Source organism: Schistocerca gregaria, chromosome 4 (assembly GCF_023897955.1).
Source record: "Schistocerca gregaria isolate iqSchGreg1 chromosome 4, iqSchGreg1.2, whole genome shotgun sequence".
NCBI lineage: Eukaryota > Metazoa > Arthropoda > Insecta > Orthoptera > Acrididae > Schistocerca > Schistocerca gregaria.
This window is the reverse complement of record NC_064923.1, coordinates 197849288-197874932: the sequence shown is the minus strand read 5'-3', so window position 1 is coordinate 197874932 and position 25645 is coordinate 197849288. Positions and strand designations below refer to the sequence as shown.

Here is a 25645-nt window from a genome sequence, read left to right as displayed (position 1 = left end):
AAGGTAGGAGACGAGGTACTGGCAGAAGTAAAGCTGTGAGTACCGGGCGTGAGTCGTGCTTCGGTAGCTCAGTTGGTAGAGCACTTGCACGCGAAAGGCAAAGGTCCCGAGTTCGAGTCTTGGTCGGGCACACAGTTTTAATCTGCCAGGAAGTTTCATATAAGCGCACACTCCGCTGCAGAGTGAAAATCTCATTCTGGAAACATCCCCCAGTCTGTGGCTAAGCCATATCTCCGCAGTATCCTTTCTTTCAGGACTGCTAGTTCTGCATGGTTCGCAGGAGAGCTTCTGTAAAGTTTTTAAGGTAGGAGACGAGGTACTGGCAGAAGTAAAGCTGTAAGTAGCGGGCGTGAGTCGTGCTTCGGTAGCTCAGTTGGTAGAGCACTTGCCCCTGAAAGGCAAAGTTCCCGAGATCGAGTCTCGGTCGAGCACACAGTTTTAATTTGCCAGGAAGTTTCATATCAGTGCACACTCCGCTGCAGAGTGAAAATCTCATTCTGGAAACATCCTCCAGGCTGTGGCTAAGCCATGTCTCCGCAGTATCCTTTCTTTCAGGAGTGCTAGTTCGGCATGGTTCGCAGGAGAGCTTCTGTAAAGTTTGGAAGGTAGGAGACGAGGTAGTGGCAGAAGTAAAGCTGTGAGTACCGGGCGTGAGTCGTGCTTCGGTTGCTCAGTTGGTATTGCACTTGCCCGCGAAAGGCAAAGGTCCCGAGTTCGAGTCTCTGTCTTGCACACAGTTTTAATCTGCCAGGAAGTTTCATATCAGCGCACACTCTCCTGCAGAGTGAAAACCTCATTCTGGAAACATCCCCCAGGCTGTGGCTAAGCCATGTCTCCGCAATATCCTTTCTTTCAGGAGTGCTAGTTCTGCATGGTTCGCAGGAGAGCTTCTGTAAAGTTTGGAAGGTAGGAGACGAGGTACTGGCAGAAGTAAAGCTGTGAGTACCGGGCGTGAGTCGTGCTTCGGTAGCTCAGTTGGTAGAGCACTTGCACGCGAAAGGCAAAGGTCCCGAGTTCGAGTCTTGGTCGGGCACACAGTTTTAATCTGCCAGGAAGTTTCATATCAGCGCACACTCCGCTGCAGAGTGAAAATCTCATTCTGGAAACATCCCCCAGGCTGTGGCTAAGCCATATCTCCGCAGTATCCTTTCTTTCAGGACTGCTAGTTCTGCATGGTTCGCAGGAGAGCTTCTGTAAAGTTTGGAAGGTAGGAGACGAGGTACTGGCAGAAGTAAAGCTGTAAGTAGCGGGCGTGAGTCGTGCTTCGGTAGCTCAGTTGGTAGAGCACTTGCCCCTGAAAGGCAAAGTTCCCGAGTTCGAGTCTCGGTCGAGCACACAGTTTTAATCTGCCAGGAAGTTTCATATCAGTGCACACTCCGCTGCAGAGTGAAAATCTCATTCTGGAAACATCCTCCAGGCTGTGGCTAAGCCATGTCTCCGCAGTATCCTTTCTTTCAGGAGTGCTAGTTCGGCATGGTTCGCAGGAGAGCTTCTGTAAAGTTTGGAAGGTAGGAGACGAGGTAGTGGCAGAAGTAAAGCTGTGAGTACCGGGCGTGAGTCGTGCTTCGGTTGCTCAGTTGGTATTGCACTTGCCCGCGAAAGGCAAAGGTCCCGAGTTCGAGTCTCTGTCGGGCACACAGTTTTAATCTGCCAGGAAGTTTCATATCAGCGCACACTCTCCTGCAGAGTGAAAACCTCATTCTGGAAACATCCCCCAGGCTGTGGCTAAGCCATGTCTCCGCAATATCCTTTCTTTCAGGTGTGCTAGTTCTGCATGGTTCGCAGGAGATCTTCTGTAAAGTTTGGAAGGTAGGAGACGAGGTACTGGGAGAAGTAAAGCTGTAAGTAGCGGGCGTGAGTCGTGCTTCGGTAGCTCAGTTGGTAGAGCACTTGCCCGCGAAAGGCAAAAGTCCCGAGTTCGAGTCTTGGTCGGGCACACAGTTTTAATCTGCCAGGAAGTTTCAATGATCACACGCACGGCACAACGGACACACCAGGAACCGCGGTGTTGGCCGTCGAATGGCGCTAGCTGCGCAGCATTTGTGCACCGCCGCCGTCAGTGTCAGCCAGTTTGGCGTGGCATACGGAGCTCCATCGCAGTCTTTAACACAGGTAGCATGCCGCGACAGCGTGGACGTGAACCGTATGTGCAGTTGACGGATTTTGAGCGAGGGCGTGTAGTGGGCATGCCGCAGGCCGGGTGGACGTACCGCAAAGTTGCTCAACACGTGGGGCGTGAGGTCTCCACAGTACATCGATGTTGTCGCCAGTGGTCGGCGGAAGGTGCACGTACCCGTCGACCTGGGACCGGACCGCAGCGACGCACGGATGCGCGCCAAGACCGTAGGATCCTACGCAATGCCGTAGGGGCCGCACCGCCACTTCCCAGCAAATTAGGGACACTGTTGCTCCTGGGGTATCGGCGAGGACCATTCGCAACCGTCTCCATGAAGCTGGGCTACGGTCCCGCACAGCGTTAGGCCATCTTCCGCTCACGCCCCAACATCGTGCAGCCCGCCTCCAGTGGTGTCGCGACAGGCGTGAATGGAGGGACGAATGGAGACGTGTCGTCTTCAGCGATGAGAGTCGCTTCTGCCTTGGTGCCAATGATGGTCGTATGCGTGTTTGGCGTCGTGCATGTGAGCGCCACAATCAGGACTGCATACGACCGAGGCACACAGGGCCGACACCCGGCATCATGGTGTGGGGAGCGATCTCCTACACTGGCCGTACACCTCTGGTGATCGTCGAGGGGACACTGAATAGTGCACGGTACATCCAAACCGTCATCGAACCCATCGTTCTACCATTCCTAGACCGGCAAGGGAACTTGCTGTTCCAACAGGACAATGCACGTCCGCATGTATCCCGTGCCACCCAACGTGCTCTAGAAGGTGTAAGTCAACTACCCTGGCCAGCAAGATCTCCGGATCTGTCCCCCATTGAGCATGTTTGGGACTGGATGAAGCGTCGTCTCACGCGGTCTGCACGTCCAGCACGAACGCTGGTCCAACTGAGGCGCCAGGTGCAAATGGCATGGCAAGCCGTTCCACAGGACTACATCCAGCATCTCTACGATCGTCTCCATGGGAGAACAGCAGCCTGCATTGCTGCGAAAGGTGGATATACAATGTACAAGTGCCGACATTATGCATGCTCTGTTGCCTATGTGCCTATGGTTCTGTCAGTGTGATCATGTGATGTATCTGACCCCAGGAATGTGTCAATAAAGTTTCCCCTTCCTGGGACAATGAATTCACGGTGTTCTTATTTCAATTTCTAGGAGTGTATATCTGTTAACACGAATAGGAAGTCGATTATTACAAATTCTTTTCTGGAAGTATTTGCTTGGCGCGTGGCTTTGTACGAAAGTGAAACGAGAGCGCTGGCCGGAGTGGCCGTGCGGTTCTAGGCGCTACAGTCTGGAGCCGAGCAACCGCTACGGTCGCCCTTTCGAATTGTGCCGCGGGCATGGATGTGTGTGATGTCCTTAGGTTAGTTAGGTTTAAGTAGTTCTAAGTTCTAGGCGACTGATGACCTCAGACGTTATGTCGCATAGTGCTCAGAGCCATTTGAACCATTTGAAACGTGCACATCGACTCCTCCACATCGCTTCCATGGTAAATAATGGCGATAAGCAGGTCATACAAGAAGAGAATAGAAAATTTTGAAATACTGTCTTCATAAGATTGTCAAAAATTAAATGGCCACATCGAATAATCAATGAGGAGGTAATGAATCGAATAGATCGGTAAAAGTTGCTGTAATACTTCACCAAAGAAGGGGTCGGCTTAAGGGACGCACCCTGAGGCATGAAGGGAACATGAGTTTGGTAACAGAGAGATGTGTGGAGGGTAAAAGTAGTAAAAGGAGACCAAATTTGCATGTAGTAAGTTCAGTTGAATGGACCAGTGTCACGATAGTTATGCAGAAATGAAGAGGCTTTCACGAGATAGACTGGGGTGGAGAGCTGCATGAAACCCCAAGCTGACCGAAGTGGCGGAGCGGTTCTAGGCGCTACAGACTGAAATCGCGCGATCGCTACGGTCGCAGGTTGGAATCCTACCTCTGGCATGGATGTGTGTGATGTCCTTAGGTTAGCTAGGTTTAAGTGGTTCTAAGGTCTAGGGGACTGATGACTTCAGAAGTAAAGTCCCATAGTGTTCAGAGCCATTTGAATTGCATGAAACCAGTCTTTGGACTGAAGACCCCGTCAACGTGAACAACAACATCTATCACACACTGAGGTGAAAAGTCTTGGGATACCTCCTAATATCGTGAGCAGCAACTCGACATGGAATGGACTCTACAATCGTTGGAAGTCCTCTTCAGAAATAGTGACCCACGCTGCTTCTATACCCTTCCACAATCGCTGGTGCAGGATGTTTTGCGCGAATTAATCTCTCAGTTATATCCCATAAATGTTTGCTGAGATTCATATCGGATGTTCTAGGTGGCCAAATAATTCGCTCGAATTGCCCAGAATGTTCTTCATCGAGAACAATTGTGATCCCGTGATATGAAGTCGTTGTTTGAGAACATGAAGTCCATGAATGGCTGCAAGTAGTATCCAAGTAGCCAAACACAACCATTTCCAGTCAATGATCGGTTACGTTGCACAAGAGGGCCCAGTCCATTCCACGTAAACAGAGCCCACACTATTATAGGGCCACCACCGCTTGCACATTGACTTGTTGAGAAGCTGGGCTCACGTGGGATCTGCGCCACACTCAAAACCAACCATTAGCTCTTACTAGCTCAAACCGGGAATCATCTGACGAGGCCGCGGTTTCCCAGTTGCCTAGGGCCTAACTAAACGATAAATCACGAGTTCAGGAAAGCCGCTCCGGGACAATGTCGTGCGGTCGTTTGGTGCTATAGCCTATTGGCGGCAAATTTCACCACATTGTACTAGCTGATGTCCCACATTGATTTTTGCAGTTATTTCACACAATGTTGCTTGTTTGTTAGGACTGACAACTCTGCGCAAAGGCCGTTGCTCTCGTCGTTAAGTGAAGGATGTCAGCCGTTGCTTTGTCCATGGTGAAAGGTTACGCCTGAAATCTGGTGTTCCCTTGACAATGAGGATCTCGGAATATTGAATTCCCTAACGAATTTCGAAATCGAATGTCCCATGTGTCTAGCTCCAACTACCGTTTTCCGTTCAAAGTCTGTTAATTCTCGTCGTGTGGAAACCTTTTCACATGAATCTCCGTAGTACAAATGAAATCTCCACCAATACACTGCTTTCTTATATCTTGTGTGCGCATATCTCTATCCCATGGCCTTTATCACCCACAGTGGAAAAAAAAGGAGGAAGATAAGAGTTTAACGTTCCGTTGACAAGGAGAGGTGGAGCACAAGCTCGGGTTAAGGACGGCTGGGAAAGATATTGGCCATGCCCTTTCCATAGGAACCATCCCGGAATTTTCGTTAAGTAAATTACGGTAAACCTAAATCAGTATATCTACACGGGGATTCGAACCATCGTCCTCCCGAATGTGAGTCTGTTGTGCTAACCACTGCGCTACCTCGTTCTGCACCTAACTAAGACACCCCAAAAATGAGAAGACACTCCTTAAAATAATGTGGAAGATGTACAAGTTTCAAAGGGCAGAAAATAAGGCGTATTTCGGATAGGAATCAGTGATTTAGTTCTCTTTCCTGTCTATGGTGCAATAAAAAATCAACCCGTTTAACTCAGAATTGTGAGTTTCCTTTTCACACTGGAAGCATCCTACCAGCGATGCTTCATTAAAGACGCTGAAGAAATCGAGACCGGCTGTTTAGCAACGTAATCTGGCGATACGTATGCGGTAGTCAGAAGCGATAAGGAGCTATCGGTATCCGGGAAATCTCATTCCAGTAGCGTTCAGATTAATCCATGCAAGGAGGATGAAGCTGATCACTCGAAATAGTAAAATTCCGGACAATGAGGGTTCGCAAGCAGTGCAACAATAGCAGACAGCAGCAGAGTAAAATACGATCACAATTTATAAATTCTCAAAACTGTCTACACACACAGACATTCATAAACTAATTTCATATTCACTGGTTTCTACCAACGATCATTTCACCGGTTCACTGTGCCATGTTTTGTAAGAAGCACGTTCAACGCTAGGCGGTCGACACTGACGAGCCAAAAAATTATGCTTAATAGCTTATTTTTTCCTCCTTTGGACGAAATACATCAATGATTTTGCATATCAGGGATCCGACATTTTTTTGGTTCGTTTGTGGAGGTACGTGACATTACATGTTTAAGCACAGGCCATGTAATTCGCGTAAATAGCGGGCCTATGATTAGCGCACGCTGTGATTGTGCCCTATAGCGACCGAAATGTGTTCCACAAGATTTAAATAATGCGAATTTGATCGCCGAGACATCAACTTGAGTTCACTATGACGCTCCTCAAACCACTGTAGGATGGTTCTGGCTCTGAGACAAGGACAATTATACTGCTGAAAGATGATATCGCTCTTCCCACGCCCGGGTTCCCGGGTTCGATTCCCGGCGGGGTCAGGGATTTTCTCTGCCTCGTGATGGCCGGGTGTTGTGTGACGTCCTTAGGTTAGTTAGGGGACTGATGACCATAGATGTTAAGTCCCATAGTGCTCAGAGCCATTTTTGATGATATCGCTATCAGGGAAGGCATCAAGCATGAAGGGATGCAGGCAGTACACAGCTGTCAGTGTGTCTTCGATTACTACCACAGGTCCCATGCAGTCGCGGCATAATGTCTCCCATAGTATAATAATGTCCCCACCAGCCTGCGTTCGTGGTGCCCCACACGTTTCGAGCCGCCGTTCACCTCGATGACGGCCTTTCTGGAGACGACCAGCGATCTAGTGTAGCAGAAATGTGATTTACCCGAAGCACAGACACGTTTTCATAGATCGACTGTCGAATCTCGGTAGTTCCGTTCCCACTGAAATCGAAACTTACGATGTCGTTGTGTCAACATGTGGGCACGTAGGGGTGGTCAGCTGCAGAGCCCCATGTTTAACTGTGCACGATGAACGGTGTGCTCCGAAAAACTTGTACTTGCACCAGCATTGTACTCTTTCGGCAGAGATACCACAAATCACCACATATCCCACTTTATAGAACAAACAAGCCTCCGAAACGAGGCGTCACGAGTCGTGGACGTCCAACCATTTAGCGCCTAGGGGTAGTTTCACTGTCCTTGTACCTCTTTCCGTAGGTACTGGCGGCAGTAGCACGTGAACATTCGACCAGCTTTGCCGTTTTCGAGATGTTCGTCCACAGCCTCTGCTTAATAATAATCTGACGTTCGTCAAAGTCCCTTATCTCACTGTATTTCTCATTTGCAGCTCATATCTTCCCTAGGGTGATCCACCGCCCGTGTCTGTTCCGCTTGCATAATTTTGTTACCGCGCCACGTACCCTTAACGCCACCGGGCGGCAGGAGACGTCATTGTGGGCAGTGATCATAGAGTTTTGGCTAATCATTGTATGTGCTTTTACAAAAAGTTCTGTTCTGAAGTGACCGTTCCACGGTCGAAACCGTTTACTGTCCGAAATTGCTTTGTATCTGTGTTGATGAACAAACAGTTTCGGAAATACAGAATGAGTTCAGGTCATTGGTTTATTTAGGAAGTCATTACGAATTGTGGGATTGTATTAATAATAGTACTCGGACTTTCAAATAGGGCGATAGGAAGTAGGATTATGTATCAGGAATGTATGTGTAAAGAAAATTAATGGTTTGTAACTATACTACAGATAGAGAAAACTGTTCTCTGAATTACATCGAAGTCAAAAGGAATTGTGACTCGGGAAGCTATAAACCTAAGATCTATTACTGATATCGTATGATTAAAGATGCCGGTCTTCTACGAAACCGTCCTTAATTGGTCTCTTCTGTATCATCGCTACGGTAAGATAATTATGAGTGGAATGTCTTTGCAATGACAGTTCTTGCTGCTGCACTAGTGTGCCAACCACGTAGGTGACAATTAGCACATCTCACACACGCTCCTCACATGTGCTCGCGAGCACCAATATTCCATAAACGGCACTTTTTTTTTAGTCTTGTAACTGATATGATGCAGCCCGCCACGAATTCCTCTCCTGAGTCAACCTCTTCACCTCAGAGTAGCAACTGCATCACCGCCCTCAGTAGTTATCTGGTGGCTACACCGCCTCTAGTACATTAGAAGATACTCCCTGATGTCTTACCATCTTTTCCCGTTTCCTCGCCGATTCTGCGCAGAAACTCCTCATTCCTTATCAGTGCACTTACACTACGTACCATTGCCACTCTGTACTTTCCTTTCTGTCCATTGCCATTCTCTCCTCCATTCTTTCTACACCACAACCACTGTCTAGTATCTACCAATATTAATTACACTACTGTCCATTAAAATTGCTACACCAAGAAAAAACGAAGATGATAAACGGGTATTCATTGGACAAATATATTATACTAGAACTGCATTTGATTACATTTTCACGCAATTTGGGTACATAGATGCTGAAAAATCAGTACCCAGAACAACCACCTCTGGCCGTAATAACGGCCTTGAAACGCCTGGGGATTGAGTCAAACAGAGCTTGGAAGGCGTGTACAGGTACAGCTGCCCATGCAGCTTCAACACTATACCACAGTTCATCAGGAGTAGTGACTGGCGTATTGTGACGAGCCAGTTGCTCGGCCACCATTGACCAGACGTTTTCAATTGGTGAGAGATCAGGAGAATGTGCTGGCCAGGGCAGCAGTCGAACGTTTTCTGTATCCAGAAAGGCCCGTACAGGACCTGCCATATGCGGTCGTGCATTATCCTGCTGAAACGTAGGGTTTCGCAGGGATCGAATGAAGGATAAAGCCACAGGTCGTAACAAAACGGAAATGAAACGTCCACTGTTCAAAGTGCCGTCAATGCGAACAAGAGGTGACCGAGACGTGTAACCAATGTGACCCCATACCATCACGCCGGGTGACACGCCAGTATGGCGATGACGAATACACTCTTCCAATGTGCATTCACCGCGATGTCGCCAAACACGGATGCGACCATCATGATGCTCTAAACAGAATCTGATTCCATCCGAAAAAATGACGTTTTGCCATTCGTGCACCCAGGTTCGTTGTTAAGTATACCATCGCAGGCGTTCCTGTCTGTGATGCAGCGTCAAGAGTAACCGCAGCCACGGTCTCCGAGCTGATAGTCAATGCTGCTGAAACGTCGTCGAACTGTTCGTGGAGATGGTTGTTGGCTTGCAAACGTCCCCATCTGTTGACTCAGGGATCGAGACGTGGCTGCACCATCCGTTACAGCCATACGGATAAGATGCCTGTCATCTCGACTGTTAGTGATACGAGGATCCAGCACGGCGTCCGTATTACTGTCCATATTCTGCTACCAGTCATTGGATCTCGACCAACGCGAGCAGCAATGTCGCGATACGATAAACCGGAATTGCGATAGGCTACAATCCGACCTTAAGTCGGAAACGTGATGGTACGCTTTTCTCCTCCTTACGCGAGGCATCACAAACCGTTTCACCAGGCAACGCCGGTCGACTGCTGTTTGTGTATGAGAAATCGGTTGGTAACTTTCCTCGTGTCAGCAGGTTGTAGGTTTCGCCACCGGCGCCAACCTTGCGTGAATGCTCTGAAAAGCTAATCATTTGCATATCACAGCATCGTCTTCCTGTCGGTTACATTTCGCACGTCATTTTCATGGTGTAGCAATTTTAATGGCCATTGGTGTAGTGAAAACATCGAAAAATATATGATTGTCGGAAGGACAGACTCAGCATACAGGAAAGTCAAAACAACCTCTGGTGACATTAAAAGCAACGGTTGTAACATTGAGAGTGCAACGGGAATTCCACTGTTAAATGCAGAGGAGACAGCAGATAGGTGGAAAGAATACATTGAAAGCCTCTATGAGGGTGAAGATTTGTCTGATGTGATAGAAGAAGAAATAGGAGTCGATTTAGAAGAGATAGGGGATCCAGTATTAGAATCGGAATTTAAAAGTGCTTTGGAGGACTTACGGTCAAATAAGGCAGAAGGGATAGATAACATTCCATCAGAATTTCTAAAATCATTAGGGGAATTGGATACAAAACGACTATTCACGTTGGTGTGTAGAATATATGAGTCTGGCGACATACCATCTGAGTTTCGGAAAAGCATCATCCACACAATTCCGAAGACGGCAAGAGCTGACAAGTGCGAGAATTATCGCACAATCAGCTTTACAGCTCATGCATCGAAGCTGCTTACGAGAATAATATACAGAAGAATGGAAAAGAAGAATGCGCTAGGTGGCGATCAGTTTGGCTTTAGGAAAAGTAAAGGCACGAGAGACGCAATTCTGACGTTACGGCTAATAATGGAAGCAAGGCTAAAGAAAAATCAGGACACGTTCATAGGATTTATCGACCTGGAAAAAGCGTTCGACAAGATAAAATGGTGCAAGCTGTTCAAGATTCTCAAAAAAGTAGGGGTAAGCTATAGGGAGAGACGGGTCATATTCAATATGTACAACAACCAAGAGGGAATAATAAAAGTGGACGATCAAGAACGAAGTGCTCGTATTAAGAAGGGTGTAAGACAAGGCTGTAGCCTTTCGCCCCTACTCTTCAATCTGTACATCGAGGAAGCAATGATGGAAATAAAAGAAAGGTTCAGGAGTGGAATTAAAATACAAGGTGAAAGGATATCAATGATACGATTCGCTGATGACATTGCTATCCTGAGTGAAAGTGAAGAAGAATTAAATGGTCTGCTGAACGGAATGAACAGTCTAATGAGTACACAGTATGGTTTGAGAGTAAATCGGAGAAAGACGAAGGTAATGAGAAGTAGTAGAAATGAGATCAGCGAGAAACTTAACATCAGGATTGATGGTCACGAAGTCAATGAAGTTAAGGAATTCTGCTACCTAGGCAGTAAAATAACCAATGACGGACGGAGCAAGGAAGACATCAAAAGCAGACTCGCTATGGCAAAAAAGGCATTTCTGGCCAAGAGAAGTCTACTAATGTCAAATACCGGCCTTAATTTGAGGAAGAAATTTCTGAGGATGTACGTCTGGAGTACAGCATTGTATGGTAGTGAAACATGGACTGTGGGAAAACCGGAACAGAAGAGAATCGAAGCATTTGAGATGTGGTGCTGTAGACGAATGTTGAAAATCAGGTGGACTGATAAGGTAAGGAATGAGGAGGTTCTACGCAGAATCGGAGAGGAAAGGAATATGTGGAAAACACTGATAAGAAGAAGGGACAGGATGATAGGACATCTGCTAAGACATGAGGGAATGACTTCCATGGTACTAGAGGGAACTGTAGAGGGCAAAAACTGTAGAGGAAAACAGAGATTGGAATACGTCAAGCAAATAATTGAGGACGTAGGTTGCAAGTGCTACTCTGAGATGAAGAGGTTAGCACAGGAAAGGAATTAGTGGCGGGCCGCATAAAACCAGTCAGTAGACTGATGACAAAACAAAACAGAAAATGTGCACCTGGCCTGTGGGTGACGTAAGTGGAGGTTTAATTTTTATTAGCTTTCTTTGTACCTTGTGAAAAGACAGACCCTCAGGGGATCATCGAGATGTCGTCTTTCAGATGTTTCAAATTTGCTGATGTTGAGCATAAGCTTAGGGTTTATCATTCAGTATCCTGGTTGAGGTTGGGTAGTACTGATGTCGTATACATGTGGGAAGCTATGCCTAAACTAGTCTGTGTTGGAGAGATGCGAGGAACTATGAGTTCGTCCGAGTCAGTGATAGCAGCGTAGAGGACACAGTTCAGGTGGGAAGATGTGTTCATGAATTTCCACTCTGTATTCTAAATATGAAGCTATAACATTGGGAAATACTTAATTATAAACTTCATTATCGTATTCATACCTGTAGTTACATTAAGCGGGTGTTTCTGCTTGTCGTCGTACAACATTATTTTTTCGTCTAACCATTGATAGTGTAGCGGGAGTGAAAATGGCTCATGTAACCAGGTACCTTGCTACAGGTTGCGTTGGTAATGTGAGCCGGGTGGCAGCATCATGAAGCCAATTGCATGTCCGCTGATGAACCATAGAGATGGAAGAGATATTTGATGAAACTGTTTTCATTACCTTTTTTAAAAAACTGTGAAAATATTAGCTGTATGGAAGGAAAAAAATAGTTGACTCATATTTGGTACTTCGAAAAAGAGAAAGAAAAACGTGATGAGAATAATATAAGGCTCTATGTAGAATAATGAGCCAAAACATTATGACCTCCTACTTAATACTTAAAACCGTGATGGAAAACTTCTGGAAAGCAATACAGCAGTGATTTTGCTTGCCATGGATTCGACAAGTACTTAACAGGTTTCCAGAAGTTTGTGACACCAGATGCCTACGATGCCTACACACAGCTCACAGACTTCCCGCAAATTTACGGGCGGTTGGTTTGTAGGCGCGAAGCTGGCGTCAGATAGCTTCCAAGATGGATGTCATCGGATTCGGATAAGCCAGATTTGATGGCGAAGACATGAACGTGAGTTCACTGTCACGCTCCTCAAGCCATTGCAGCATGATTCTGACCTTGAAAAACGGACAGTTATTCTGCTGGAAGGTGCCATTCCCATTGAGAAAGACATCAAGCATCAGGGGCTATAGGTGATCCCTAATAATGTTCACGAAGCCCACTGCTGTCACGGTGCCTTCGATTACTACCGCAGGTCCCATGGAACCTCAGCTGAATGTCCCCCCACAACATAATGCTGCTCCCACCGGCCTGCGTGCGTGGCGAGATGCATGGTTCGAGCAGCCGTTAACCAGGCTGACGACGTATCTGGACACAGCCATTGACGTGGTTTAACAATAAACGGGATTCATCCGATCAGGCGTGACGATTCCATTGATCCGCGGTCCAATCTCGATAATATCACACACACTGTCATCATAATTTTCGATGTTGTTGGATCAACATGGGAAACAAGATGGTCCTCTGCTGCGGAACACCTTGTTTAACACTGTGCGCCGAATGTTGAGCTCCAAAACACTTGGGCCTGTGCTCTGTCGTCAGGTCTGCTACAGATCGCGGCCTTTCCTGCTTATTAGAGAGTGAGCAAGCCTCCGGTCCATGCGTTCTGTGATGAGGTATGGGCGTCCAGCTTGTCACCTACTCGTGGTTTCAGCATTCTTCAACCACTTTCCATACATGTTCACGACAGTAGCACGCGAACAGACTATTAGCTTCGCCCTTTCCGAGATGCTCGCTCCCAGGCACTGGTCCACAACAGCTTGGCTTCTCTAAAGGTCGGTGGATATCCGCATTTGCGCCACTTATCGTCGGTAAAATGATTCTCCATTTGTCTCTGGTCCGCTAATATACACTACTGTGCATTAAAATTGCTACACCACGATGATGGCGTGCTACTGAAGCGCCGGCCCGAGTGGCCGAGCGGTTCTAGGCGCTACAGTCTGGAACCGCACGACCGCTAGGTCGCAGGTTCGAATCCTGCCTCGGGCATGGATGTGTGTGATGTCCTTAGGTTAGTTAGGTTTAAGTAGTTTTAAGTTCTAGGGGACTGATGACCTCACACCTTAAGTCCCATAGTGCTCAGAGCCATTTGCACCATTTTTGGCTACAGAAGCGAAATTTAACGTACAGGGAGAATATGCTGTGATATGCATATGATTAGCTTTTCAGAGCATTCACAAATGGCTGGCGCCGGTGGCGACAACTACAACCTGCTGACATGAGGAAAGTTTCCAACCGATTTCTCATACACAAACAGCAGTTGCCTGGTGAAACGTTGTTGTGATGCCTCGTGTAAGGAGGAGAAATGCGTACCATCACATTTCCGACTTTCATAAGGTCGGATTGTAGCGTATTGCGATTGAGGTTTATCGTATCGCGACAGTGCTGCTCGCGTTGGTCGAGATCCAATGACTGTTAGCAGAATATGGAATCGCTGGGTTCAGGAGGGTAATACGGAACGCCCTGCTGGATCCTAACGGACTCGTATCACTAGCAGTCGAGGTGACAGGCATCTTATCCGCATGGCTGTAACGGATCGTGAGGCCACATCTCGATCCCTAAGTCAACAGATGGAAACATTTGCAAGACAACAACCATCTGCACGAACAGCTCGACGACGTTTGCAGCAGCATGGACTATCAGCTCGGAGACCATGGCTGTGGTTACCCTTGACGCTGCATCACAGACAGGAGTGTCAGCGATGGTGTACGCAACGACGAACCTGGGTGCACGCATGGCAAAACGTCATTTTTTCGGATGAATCCAGGTTTTGTTTACAGCATCATGATGGTCGCATCTGTGTTTGGCGACATCGCGGTGAATGCACATTGGAAGCGTGTATTCGTCATCGCCAAACTGGCGTATCACCCGGCGTTATGGTATGGGGTGCCATTGGTTACACGTCTCTATCACCTCTTGTTCACATTGACGGCACTGTGAACAGTGGACGTTACATTTCAGATGTGTTACGACCCGTGGCTCTACCCTTCATTCGATCCCTGCGAAACCCAACACTTCGGCAGGATAATGCACGACCGCATGTTGCAGGTCCTGTACCGGCCTTTGTGGATACAGAAAATGTTCGACTGCTGCCCTGGCCAGCACTTTCTCCAGATCTCTCACCAATTGAAAACGTCTGGTCAATGGTGGCCGAGCATCTGGCTCGTCACAATACGCCAGTCACTACTCTTGATGAACTGTGGTATAGTGTTGAAGTTGCATGGGCAGCTGTACCTGTACACGCCATCCAAGCTCTGTTCGACTCAATGCCCAGGCGTATCAAGGCCGTTAGTATGGCCAGAGGTGATTGTTCTGGGTACTGTTTTCTCAGGATGCATGGACCCAAATTGCATAAAATGTAATCAAATGCAGTTCTAGTATAATATATTTGTCCAATGAATACCCGTGTATCATCTACATTTCTTCTTGGTGTAGCAGTTTTAACGGCCAGTAGTGTACTTCTCTTACCGCGTCATGTGCCCTCAGCGCCATCATGCAGCATTAAACCTCGCGGTGGGCAGTAGTCATTGCTCGTCAGTGTATCACCTACTAAATATTATTTCATGTTTTTGTATATATTTTCCCTAGCAAATAAATGTCAATGCTTTGCAATGTTTAGACGACACTTTTGTTATTGTTTCATTTCTCAGCTGCTTACCGTACAAACGTTGTCAGGAACACACATTATGAAATCTGATTTGACCGTTAGTAAATTTTATCATTGCTAGTTCTCTAAGTGTGATAACGTATTCCGACTTTTTTATGTTTACGTTCTGGCTAGTGTTCACTACATGACAATTGACGTCATATTCCATTCCCATGGAGCCCAGTCTGAATGGACCTTAACTCGCAAAGTGCTGACATGTACACTGCACCCCTGTGTGAAACAGAATTATCAGGTGTCTACAATGGTGCCATACGCCACATCTAGCCTCAGCATTCGAGTATCACACACGACATGTCTTCAAACGGGACGCCCCTTCCCGTGCGGGTTGGTCACTCAGTTTATGTACGACTAGCAACCCGCCCCAGATTCGCACAGCTACACTTACAGCACATATGCTGTTGGATAGAAAGTTTTCTAACAGCCAGGGAGCAGTATGTCGTCCTGAACGGGGTGACGTCAACAGAAACAAGCGTAACTTCAGGTGTGTCCCAGGGCAGCGTATTAGGTCCTCTGCTTTTTACGATTTACATAAACGATCTGGTTGATGGCATTGCCAGGGGCCTGAGACTGTTTGCCGATGATGCTGTAGTCTACAGGAAAGTACTATCACACGAAAGTTGTGAACAAATCAATGAGCATTTTCAGAAAATAAATGCGTGGTGTAATGACTTGCAGTTATCTCTCAATATTAGTAACATACTACGCATAACGAGGCGAAAATCCCCATTAATGTACGAGTACAAAATAAATGCCCAGTCTTTGGAACGTCCGTCAAGTATCTGGGTGCGACTATTCGCAGTGATATCCAATGAGATGATCAGATAACACAAGTAACGGGTAAGGGGAACTCTAGATTGCGGTTTATTGGCAGAGTCCTGAAGCGATGCAGTCCTTTAGCAAAGGAAATATCTCACTACACGTTAGTCTTGGAGTATTGTTCGTCTGTATGGGACCCTTACCAGTTGGGTCTGATTCAAGAGATTGAGAAGGTCCAAAAAAGAGCGCCAACATTCGTGAGTGGTACATTTAGCCATCGCGAGAGCGTTACAAATCGCATAGAAAGTTTGAAGTGGGACACACTTGCAGATAGATGGCGCGCTAAACAGAAGGGGCTGCTCTCTAAATCCCGAAATACAGTCTTCACCGCGGATGTAGAGCATATATTATTACCACCAACTTTCAAATCGCGCAATGATCACTATTCAAAGATAAGGGAAATGAAGAGCTCGTACTGAGGCGTTCAGTCGTTTTTCCCTCGCGTGATCCGCGAGTGGAACAGAGGGGGAATATGACTTTGGCGAGAATTGTGCCCGCCGTCACACACCGGTTGGTGGCTAGCGGAATATATAAGTAGCTGTAGATAGCACTCTGCGGCCGGACAACTTGTCCTGTTACGCGTATCAACGTCTGTACCAAACACCGTGTCTATAAAGCCACAGTTCTTGTACGGATGCTCCACCTGGGGGACAGCGTGTGCATCCAACATCAAATTACTGCAGGTTTCACAGAATCGACGCCTTGGACACCCAGGAGGGCCAGGAACCGTAGCTTGCACCAGGAACTCGACATGCCGACTGTCCAGGAGCTTATCATGTCCCAAACGCAAACTTTTGGACAAAGTGGACGCACAGAGCCTTCGACAGGACACCTGGGCTACACGGGGACCGTCGCCCTTCACACTGGCACCGCATCCGGATACCTCGACCCATTGTCGACGCGCCACAACAAAACATTAAATAAACTCAAATGAAGTGAATCTACACCTCACATTGCTTCAAGCCACACCCCAGAAGGGCATAAGAACCTCTCCAAGCACACAGCCCTTCTTATAAAGTGTGAATTACCCTTTTACTTGTCACCCAGGAAGTCCAGCCTCCAAGCTTGTAGCACTTCAGTGGACAACCACACACACACACACACACACACACACACACACACACACACACACACACACACGCACACACATACACACACACACACACAAAATTGCTCTGAGCACTATGGGACTTAACTTCTGAGGTCATCAGTCCCCTAGAACTTAGAACTACTTAAGTCTAACTAACCTAAGGACATCACACACAGGCATGCCCGAGGCAGGATTCGAACCTGGCACCGTAGCGGTCGCGTTGTCCCAGACTGTAGCGCCTAGAACCACTCGGCCACATCGGCCAGCTAGCCAGATGACACTCAACATTATCGTATGTAATGAATCGATTCCGTTTCAGAGAGAGCCACTTTTAATGATACCTGATTATTTCTCTCATTAGTTTTTGTGCAACGTAATTTTGAATTAGTTGATCTTGAAATGGGCTATTAGGCCTATTCATTTAAGAGAACATTACATATAACTCACATTTAATCTAGGCGACATACTACGTTACACTAAGATACGACGCTTTATCTACCAAAAAGATAAGGATATAGTTTCATTTCTGCGAGTTGCAAAATCGTTGTTCTTAGACCTCTCTGAATCTTCTGTTGTCTCTGCTTTTACTTATCGTCGTAGCACGAAGGCGGAATGAATCTATAACGTGTCATTTTATAAGAGTCTTTCAATAACACAATTAGAAAGTAACGTTGTAGTTTGGTGTTGCAGAGTGACTCTTGTGTTCTCTGCCACTGACAGGTACGCAGACGTCGTGCAGCGCCACTGACAAGCACGTACCCTGGTGGCGCCAGAGGGGTGCCCTGGTCCTCGCGGCCTGCCTCACCACCCTGGCGATAGTCATTCTTATCGTCATTATCACGCTCACCACTGCCCAGGCGTCTGACGCCGCTGGCGAGCACAACCACACGGAAAATTCAACGGGGGAGTCTGTCGGTAAGTGTGTGTACGGTGCGTGTGAGCTGGGTAGCGACACTGTTTTGCATGCTAAAACTTTCATCTCAAGTTCTCAGCGTAGTGTTCGTTCCGTCGAGTATGTTGAAGATTGAAGCACAGTGACAAATACACTGAAGCGCCATAGAAACGGTATTGGCGTGCGTATTCAAGTACAGAGGTATACAGACAGGCAGAATACGGCGGTGCGATTGGCAACTCCTGTATAAGACAACAAGTGTCTGGTGCAGTTGTTAGACACTTTACTGGTGCTGCAAGGGCGGTTATCAAGATTTAAGTCAGTATGAACGTGGTGTTATAGTTGGCACACGAGCGATGAGACACAGCATCTCCGTGCTAGCGATGAATCGGGGATTTTCCCGTACGACCATTTCACGAGTGTACCGTGAATATCAGGAATCCGGTAAAACATCAAATCTCCGACATCGCTACGCCCGCAAAAGAAATCCTGTAAGAAGAGGACCAACGACGACTGAGGAGAATCGTTCAACGTGACAGAAGTGCAACACTTCCGCAAACTGCTGCAGATTTCAGTGCCGGGCATCAACAAGTGTCAGCGAGCGAAACATTCAACGAAACATTATCAATGTGGACTTTCGGAGCCGAAGGCCCACTCTTGTACCCTTGATGACTGCACGACACAAAGCTTTACGCCTCCCCTGAGATCGTCAACACCATTGAACTGTTGACAACTTGAAACATGTTGCCTGGTTGGACGAGTCTCGTTTCAAATTGTATCGATCGGATGGTCATGTACGGGTATGGAGACAACCTCACGAATCCATGGACGCATGTCAGCAAGGGGACTGTTCAAGCTGGTGGAGGCTCTGTAATGGTGTGGGGCGTGTGCAGTTGAAGTGATGTGGGACCCCTAACACGTCTAGATACGACTCTGACAGGTGACATATACGTAAGCATCCTGTCTGATCATTTCCATCCATTCATGTCCATTGTGCACTTCGACGGACTTGTGCGACTCCAGCAGGACAATGTGATACCCCACACACCCCTAATACCTACAGAGTGGCCCCAGGAACACTCTTCTGAGTTTGAACACTTCCGCTGGCCACCAAACTCGCCAGACGTGAACATTATAGCGTATATCTGGGATGCTTTGCAACGTGCTGTTCAGGAGTGATATCCACTCCATTGTACTCTTACGGATTTATGGACAGTCCTGCAGGATTCATGGTATCAATTCAAAATGGTTCAAATTGCTTTCAGCGCTATGCGACTTAACTTCTCAGGTCATCAGTCGCCTAGAACGTAGAACTACTTAAACCTAACTAACCTAAGGACATCACACACATCCATGCCCGAAGCAGGATTCGAACGTGCAACCATAACAGTCGCTCGGTTGCAGACTGTAGCGCCTAGAACCGAACGGCCACTCCAGTCGGCGTTATCAATTCCTTCCAGCACTACTTCAGACACTTGTCCGAGTCCATGCGACGTCTGTTGCGGCACTTCTGCTTGCTCGCGGGGGCCCTACACGATATTAGGCAGGTGTACCAGATTCTTTGGTTTTTCAGTGTACGTAAGTAGTGCTGTACATCAGGTAGTTCAGGAGCCATAGAGTAGGTTAAAAATCCCAAAATGATGTGCTTGTATTTTCATTCCTTGTCAGCGGCTGTGTAAGTGAGAAAGAGAGAGAGAGAGAGAGAGAGAGAGAGAGAGACTAAAAACTAAGTCATCCACTATTATAGCTGCAAGCTGGACTCGGAGGAACAGGGTGTTTCGAAAATATAATTTCAGAAGATCACATCCTCTCCAGGAATGGAGACAGCAACTCGGAGAAAATTTTTAACATATGTAAAGGACTACAAAGTTTTCCGTTCCAAAGAAACCATCGGGTATTACAAAGGTATATCTTTTAGATCTTTTCATGTACTACCTTGCATTACTTTTTACGATTACTTTTCGTTTGTAAGACTTAACATTGTTGGCTAAAGAAGATACAGCTATCAGTATTATTTACTTAAAAAATATTTCGTCCTGATCCCAATGAAAACTAAACTACAAATTTATGATTACCTGTTTCGGTTGATTAACAACCAATTTCAGATCATACTTACTAAAGAATCAGTATTTATGATCAATGCTCGTCACACACACATACACACACACACAGTCGCGCGGTGTAGCCGCGCTATCTAAGGCGCCTTCCCACGGTTCGCGCGACTGCCCCCGTCGGAGGTTCGAGTCCTCCCACCGGCATGGGTGTGTGTGTGTTGTCCTTAGCGTAAGTTAGTTTAAGTTAGGTTAAATATTGTGTAAGCCTAGGGACCGATGGCCTCAGCAGTTTGGGCCCACAGAAACGTACCACCACACATCCTGCCTCCCACCCACACACACCCACACCCACACACACACTAACAGGTAAGTGTAACTCACTTCATGCTTACTAAGGAACTTCAAACTAAGTACAATGTTGGTCATATCAACATTGACTTGTTGCGCTTGGTTACGATGAAAGGCTAATGATGTTTACGGTATTCCGCTATCCAACCACAATATTGGCTGCTAAGTGCTACATGTGACGGGAGTGGAGGTATCCAGTGGTGAGCACAGGATGAGGGCTACGAAGCATAGGAGAGTTGCTTAGACCACGAGAAACTCGCAACAGTGCCACAGTGCTAGTGGTGTTCGTACGAAGCAGAGCAAAGGCAACCATAAACAAAGCAAACATTGCATTACATCTACAACAACAGTTGCCGAAGTTGGCGTTTCGTGAGAAAGGAACCCAAGAAATTTCGCATAGTGAGAAGGAAGTGGCAGATGAAATATTGGGGTTTTTGCAAGATGAGTCAGTGGAATGTGTGGTGCCTCATACGCTTGACTGTGCGGGCAACGTACATGAGGAATACAATGATGACGACAAGTGTTTAGCAAGTGGAAATGATATTGAAAGTGGGGTCGAGACAAGTGGTTCATCACCCTAGTCGGGCAGAGTCACATATCCCGTTGCCAGGGAAACGTAGTTAAGGACAATCGTTGTCCAAGGAGCGGCTACTGAACATAATTTACGTACATGGAAGATCATCCGCAACATAGTAAAACAATAATTACGTACAGATTTCGAGTGAGTCCGCAGCAACATGACCGTGTAGTGCGTAAGAAAAAATACGGATATACAAGAGACGACAAGGCGCACTTGTTACAAAAACTGGTGTTTGCATGTTTCAAGGATTGGGAGACATAAGATATACTGAGGAGGTACAGTTACTGACACTGTGACCACGTAGCTACTCTAAGCAGCAGATACAGAAATACATACCCACTTCCTCAAAATAAAGAATGAGAAAGGGGTATGTCCAGATTCCTACTGGGCATCCGCTGCTAGATGGTACCCTTACTGTTACTCTGGAGTGTTACCTAAGTGATAACAAACTTGCACCAGACCAAGTCCTAAACAGGCTGATGTTATTTCTGTTAGTGAAAATGGAGAAAAAGTTAACAAGGCAAAAAGACATGTGACAAGATCAATAAGAGAAGCACATCTGTTAATGGATATGATCGTATGTCATTGTTGGCCACCGTATTGCAAGTCCTTTTTGGTTGACGCCACTTCGGCGACTTGCAAATCAATGATGACGAAAGTAATGATAGACACACGAGTCCCCTGCCAGGAATCGACCCTGGGCCCCCCTGCGTGGTAGGCGGTAACGCTACCGCTACGCTACGGTGGCGGATATATGTCCTATTGAAAAAAGGAATACCCGAATTTAAAAACTGGGCTCACAAAATTCTACTCCCTATGAGCAAAATCGGAAAAAATTCCAGCAGTGAAGGAAGTATATTTACTGCACTAATTTGAAACATGTTTGTTTCGCTATAGCAGTGTCACAGGAAAGACGTAAACAGAAATGGACCTGATGTTTTTCTGTATATATCAAGAGCTGCAAGATAAATTGGTTGCAGGAGAGAGCAATGTGTCTTGGTGCTGACAATGACATAACCTATGCATTGTGGGCTGGAAGAGAGTTATTGAAGAAGATACTAGTGCCGAAGAAGTTTATTATAGAGGTTAGGCATTGGGTCATGAAACGATTAGCCCACCATCATATCTGGATGATTCAGAGACATGCCATAGCAGAAGTAAAATAGCCACATCCATGAATACTAACACATTACTTCTTCATTTCGAATTTGCTGAGAAATGGCCTGTTGCTTTGCAGAACGAAATTAAAAGTTAGCACTCGCACACATCACAGATATCAAATTCACATATGTTGCTCACTTCCTTGAAACATCACACTGTTTTGCTATTGTCAGTGATGACCTAATTCATGATAGTACACATATATTCTACGCTGTCAGCATGACAATTAAGGACATAACGTCTAGAGAACCTGCATTTCATAAACATGTGTATGTGACTGATGATGCAGCATCTCATTTTGAAAACCGCTTTCAGCTTTGTGAGCTTTAGTACCGGAATTACGACAAAAAATCGATATTTTGAGCAACAGGTCATGCAAAAAGTACATGTGATGGAGTAAGATGTTTCTGTAAACTTCTTGCAAAAAAATTTAATCTCCAACATGAAGCTGATGATGTTATAAAAGATGCTATTGGATCTGTACACACATGTCAACATTAGCAACAAACATGAAACTCTTAATTCTAAAAGAAAATACATTAAGGCAATTCCATTTAAAAATCAGAGGAGAGTGGTTTGCTATGAAGCCTGTGGTAGGAATTCAATCAAGTCACTAATGGGTTACATCCTACAGCGACACATACATTGCAAGAACGATTCTCCACAAAGTGCTGCCTGTTACTATGTGCGAAATGCAGAGACCACAGTCTACATTAGAAGACTTGTAGTGAGCCACTTCATTTGTTGTGTGTGCAACAGTCAGTGATGGGTGAGACAGATAGTAAATGTCTGTCATGAGCTGCAAGATATACCGGTTTCCTTTATGACACCTCAAGATCCTGCTAATACTTTCAAATGGCCATTATCGAAAGGTCAGTGCGCAGTTCCTATTTCTCAAGTACTCCTCTTGTTGGGTCATTCTTGTTCATGAGCAAATTCAGCTCCCCTATTCAGATTGAGTGAGAAGCAGATCAAATGAGGTAAATGAACTCATTTCAACAGTGCAGTGTTCATTGTAACATTGTAGGAAATTTTAATTCATGGAAAGTTACGAAGAAGTAAAATCATGAAAGAAGACAAAAATAATTTGTGAATAATATCATAAAATGAGAAATGGGTATAAATATTCTACATCTAATTTTTGTTATAAAATGCTTTCAAACAAAATTATGAATTGTTTTCTCACTCAGTTACAATGTTGTAAAGTAATAGTATAGATTCAGAAATACCATTTTTGCACGACATTTACTTAAAATCAGCGATCAATTTAAATATTTAAGTGTCTACGATTTTTTGACCTTGAGAATAGAGCTAGGTCTACTTAAAACATTTGTCATATTTTGCCCAGATAAGTATTGCCCACTCTGATTGTACATTCTGTAAGTACAGTGACCAACTGATGTACCACGAAATTATAGAACATTTACGATGGGATTTTTTAGAAAATAATTTCTAAGTAGTCAAAAAATTTCATTCTTTCATCTTTATGTACAAATATTTTGACAGTTTAAGAATTCAAAATGGTTCAAATTGTTCTGAGCACTATGGGACTTAACGTGTGAGGTTATCAGTCCCCTAGAACTTAGAACTACTTAAGCCCAACTAACCTAAGGACATCACACACATCCATACCCGAAAAAGAATTCGAACCTGTGACCGTAGCAGCAAGGTGGTTCTGGACTGAAGCGCCTAGAACCACTCATCCACAACAGCCAGCATTTAAGAATTTCATGCATTAATGTCATAGCTGACACTTTTTCATTTCATATTTTGAAAATATAATTTGAAATTTGCAAAAAGTTACAAAAAAAGGAAAGCTCAGAGGTGTGAATGTATTAATGTCTCACAGAATTGGAAACAAAGTATCTGTTGAAAATAAACTTAGATCTCTCAATTTTCCATTTCGTTACGATTTTTCACAAATACTCTCATTTAGAGATGTCTGTAGCGTTTTAACAAGTCATTAGAAAATCTTAATAGTGAAGTTTTGTAGAGGATTCACGTGGAACTTCAACAGATATTCTTTTCAGTAAACTTTGCAATAGTGGTGTGACACATTAACACTTGATTGTATAATTTGAGATGATGTCACCCATAAGTAGACTGTTTATTATTTCCAAAGCAAGCTATATAACTGCCTTATCTTTGCAAATAAATAGTACTTATCTTGCAAAGTGAGGGCTGGTTTCTTTGTTCTTGTATAACCTATTGAAAAGATTTTGTCCAGGGTCGTTTAAAATCGCTTAAACATTGTGTTGATTTTAACCATGTTCTTCTTTCACTTGCATGTTGTTGAAACATAATTTAACATAACATACTTGACACTTTTCAAATATTGAACCATATGAATAACATAATCGATCAGAGAACAGCATGGAGGAAACTAAATAAATGCTAAACCCACTCTCTCTCTCTCCATCTTAACGCTACCTATTCTATAGCAACTGTGAAGCTGTCTGATGTGCTTGGGTTCAAAAGTTCTATAGGCGTTACGAACACAGCTTCCAGTACCTTCTAGAACAGGATACAGTGAAAATTATCATTAACATGAATGTCTTCATTGAAATCTTTTTCAGATTTAATTTACATATTGTTTTCTGAAAATAATTATGTAAGTAAAGATTTGTAGCCTTTTTTTCAGTCATCAGTCTTCTGACTTATTTGATGCAGTCTGCCACGATTTTCTTTCCTGTGCCATTCTCATCACGGAGTAGCACTTGCAACCTACATTGTCAGTTATTTGCTGGATATATTCGAGTCCCTGTCTTCCTCTACAGTTTTCACCCTCTACAGCTCCCTCTAGTACAATGAAAGTTAGTACCTGGTGTCTTATCTGATGTCCCACCATCCTGTCCCTTCTTCTTGTCATTGTTTTCCATATATTTCTATCTTTACCGATTCTGCGGAGAACCTCCTCATTCCTTACCCTATAAGTCCATCTAATTTTCAATATTCTTCTGTAGCGGCGTATCGTAAATGTTTCGAGTCTCTTCTTTTCCAGTTTTCCACAGTCCGTATTTCACTACCATGCAGTGCGGCATCAAATTTAAGTTCTCAAAAATTTCTTCAAATTAAGGTCTATGTGTGATACTAGTAGACTTTTATTGGCCAGGAATGCCTTTTTTGCCAGTGTTAGACTGCCTTTTATGTCATCATTGCTCTCTCAGTCATGGGTTATTGCGGTGATTAAAGTAACAAAATTGCTTCACTTCATCTATTTCGTGATCACCAATCTTGATGTTAGTTTCTCACAATTCTCATTTCTGCTACTTCCCATTAGTTTCGTCTTTCTTCGATTTATCTCAGTCCGCTATTCTGTACTCATTAGACTATTCATTCCATTCGGCAGTCCCTGTAATACTTCTTCACTTTCACTGAGGACAGCAATGTCATCAGCGAATTTTATCACTGATATACTTTCACGTTGAATTTCAATTCTACTGTTGAACCCTTCTTTTTCTGTCATTGTTTCCTAGATTATGTAGAGGCGAGACACTATATATCTATCTTTTATCCTTTTTAATCCGAG

At 45.2% G+C, this 25645-nt stretch overlaps 1 protein-coding gene and 1 non-coding gene across 2 annotated transcripts in view; both read left to right on the top strand.

Moving 5' to 3' along the window:
- LOC126267215 (peptidoglycan recognition protein 1-like) overlaps nt 1-25645 on the top strand; it is a 108315-nt gene that overhangs the window by 63661 nt on the left and 19009 nt on the right. The window contains exon 2 of the mRNA XM_049972188.1: nt 17802-17996. Coding sequence (XP_049828145.1) covers nt 17802-17996 — 195 coding nt within the window. The remainder of the gene's footprint in view (nt 1-17801; nt 17997-25645) is intronic.
- Nucleotides 13415-13497, top strand: Trnas-gga (transfer RNA serine (anticodon GGA)). Its single transcript is given in 2 exon segments — nt 13415-13454; nt 13464-13497. It is a non-coding gene; the product is annotated as a tRNA-Ser (tRNA).